We start from the raw sequence: 2872 nt of genomic DNA, 5'->3' as shown, positions 1-2872 counted from the left end.
TAGCTGTTCAATTATGTTGAATTTTTTTTTTGTGAAAACTGAATAAGAGTATCAAGAAGTATGTTAAATATATTGATGTGATATTTACCTATTTCAGTTCCAGTGTTTTTGTACTCATGCAGATTGGTGAATGGGATAATATCATATTCTGGTGGTTGTAATTCCACTTCATCATCTGGAATGTTTTCGATGATTGTTCTTGAATTTAAGATCCACTGGTATTCATGTGCTTCAATTCTATGCTTGGGATCTAAAGGCTTAACATAAGCATTACTGATGTAGTAAGACCGGAATATGTGTAACATGTCATTACGTAGGTCTATATCTTTGCCGAAAATTGTTGCTTGTAGTCGGTTGCCCTGCATAATATTGTATAAATAAATAATTATTTGCATTCAATTGATTAGAAAATAGTACTTATTAAATATATATATAAGATTTAATTTTAAAATATAGTTAGAATGAATCTATGTTGTAAGGGGAAAACATATATATTTTGAATATATCATGTGAAAGAATACAATGTAAATATTAAATATGTTCTTGCAAGTATGATATTGATGTCAATGTGTTACCTCAGGGTCTATCAATGTCAGATTTTGATATTTTGTTGGTGAATGTTGTGCAGTACGTTTGGGTGATTTGTCTGACACAATCATCTTGATGCTCCAATTTCTTGTACTTGGAGTAATGTTTTTGATTGATGTATAGACAGTCCGCATGTTGAAGCCTACATATGAATTAAGAGAAAGAAATATTAGTCCAAACAATTGAATTTAAATAAAACAATTTTAATAAAAGAATAATAAGAAGTTGTGAAAATTACATAGTGGAAAAACAAATTGTATTTAATTGAGAGGTATATATTGAAATTCGATTACTCACAGAAGTTTATGATGGATATGCTAGTGTTAGTAATTCTCTATAAACAATATTATTTGTTTCAGCTTCTTCACAATCATGAGTTGATACTGGTCTTATAAGAACTTTTACTGAAGCAGAAGTTTTGGCTCTTGACAGTGCTACATATAGTTGGCCATGACAAAATACAGGTTGAGGCAAGTATACACCAACAAAATCTAATGTCTGCCCTTGTGCTTTATTTATTGTCATCGCAAAACTTAATCTGATAGGAAATTGTGTTCTTTTGAATGGAAAACCACTATTATCGTCTGCATTTGGCAAGAAAGGAATCCTTGGTATGAAAACTCTTTTTCCGGTGTGGTGACCAACTGCAATTTCAGCATCAATGATATTTCGTTCAAAGTTGCGACAAATAAGACGTGTTCCATTGCATAAACCTTCTGAAGGATTGACATTTCTGAGTAACATGATAGGACAATTTTTTTTTAGTAATAATTCATGGGGTGGAAGTCCATTTGGTGTTAATGTGTTTAAGAAATCCTCCATGATGCCTTGTTCTGATGTATCAATTGTTTCATCGAAGCTATAGTATTGTGTAACTGTACCAGGAAATCTTTGAATAAGTATTGTATTTATCTCATCGACGGAGTTGTTCTTTGGTGTCAATATAGCTCGATTTGTCATTTCGGATAAATTTTCTGAATAACTGCCAATATCCTGGAAGACTGCATCGATCAGATCATCTAAAGACTCCACATCGTTTTTGTAAGGAATGAGCATTTCACTGGGAATTTTGATCTTATTCTCAATTGTGATTGGTGTTGTTCCATTTCCGACCTGAAGTAGATAATTTGAGAAGTTTGGATCGAATCTTGCTCGCATATTTTCACTCAAACTAATCTTAGTTAAAGTGGACCACAAATATGACGATGCTAAACTGGCATTAACTTCTTCTTGTCTTGTGCCTTTACGAATCACTGGTAAGACTTGACGAAAATCTCCACCGAATACGATAATTTTTCCACCAAATGGTAATCTTGAATCAGTTATGTCTCGTAACATTTTATCCAATGCTTGCATACATTCTTTTCTAGACATAGGTGCTTCATCCCATATGATTAACTTTGCAAGACGTAACAATCTGGCAAGAGCACCTTGTTTGCTTACACAACAAGTACTATTTTTGTCGAGATCTAATGGAATTTTGAAGCGTGAATGTGCTGTTCGACCCCCAGGTAAAATAGATGCAGCAACACCAGACGATGCAGTTGCAAGAGCAATTAAGTTTCTTGATCTCACTGTAGCGAGAAGTGCTTTATATAAGAATGTTTTCCCTGTTCCACCAGGACCATCAATGAAGAATGCAGCAGATTCATTTAGAAGGACTTTCTGTAAAATTGATTCATATGCATGTTGTTGTTCAGGATTAAGACTCATCGAAGCCATAAGATCTTCTTCTGGTATCAAAACTGCAAATTCATCATTTATTTCCCTAGATTCAGTTTCATTCTGATCAAAAGAAACATCATGTTCTATTAAATGGAACATGTTTATGTCTTTTCCCATCGATTCAAGTGTAGAAGAGATGCTTCGTAAGACTTTTGTCCTAATATCTGCTGATGTTGCAACACTTGTTTGGAAATCGCTTGACATATCTTGTTCAAAGTATTCCCAAAGTTCTCTAGGATTTGTTGGGTTACAATATACCAAAATTGTTGCAAATAACCGTCTTAAACTGTGTGGTATTTGGTATAAGGAAGCCTCTTGCATACAATCTTGCAAACTGGTATCTCTTTGTAACAAACCATGTAATGTAGCTGCTTCACGAAAGGTTGGTGCAGTGACATTGCCAACTGTTTTGATGTGGTCAAATGATAAAGGGCCTCTTATATGATTTAACAATATCCGTAAGTAATACCTTTCACCTTCGAATGGACTTGCTGTAACAATGCGGCCTATAACAGTTTTTTTCTTTCTTGGAGTCCATATTTTGTGTTGTTGATTCCAA

General features: G+C 33.8%; 1 protein-coding gene across 1 annotated transcript; it reads right to left on the bottom strand.

Moving 5' to 3' along the window:
* Positions 1–891: 891 nt before the first annotated feature.
* LOC121262690 (ATP-dependent DNA helicase PIF7-like) lies at positions 892–2517 on the bottom strand. Its single transcript, XM_041165277.1, has 2 exons — positions 1161–2517; positions 892–1022 (listed from the first exon to the last, which is right to left on the bottom strand). The coding sequence occupies exons 1-2, from the start codon at positions 2515–2517 to the stop codon at positions 892–894; spliced, it is 1488 nt and encodes a 495-aa protein (XP_041021211.1).
* Between the last annotated feature and the right edge of the window lie 355 nt (positions 2518–2872).

The sequence above is a fragment of the Juglans microcarpa x Juglans regia genome, chromosome 4S, assembly GCF_004785595.1.
Source record: "Juglans microcarpa x Juglans regia isolate MS1-56 chromosome 4S, Jm3101_v1.0, whole genome shotgun sequence".
NCBI lineage: Eukaryota > Viridiplantae > Streptophyta > Magnoliopsida > Fagales > Juglandaceae > Juglans > Juglans microcarpa x Juglans regia.
This window is presented reverse-complemented; position numbering and strand designations above follow the sequence as displayed.

Bases quoted from the DNA above. Each gene is read 5' to 3' on its own strand.
- LOC121262690 (XM_041165277.1), bottom strand. From the start codon at position 2,517: ATGTCAAGCGATTTCCAAACAAGTGTTGCAACATCAGCAGATATTAGG. The intron at 1,023-1,160 runs GTTTTCCATTCA...AACTATATGTAG, and splicing joins AAATGCAGACGATAATAGTG to CACTGTCAAGAGCCAAAACT.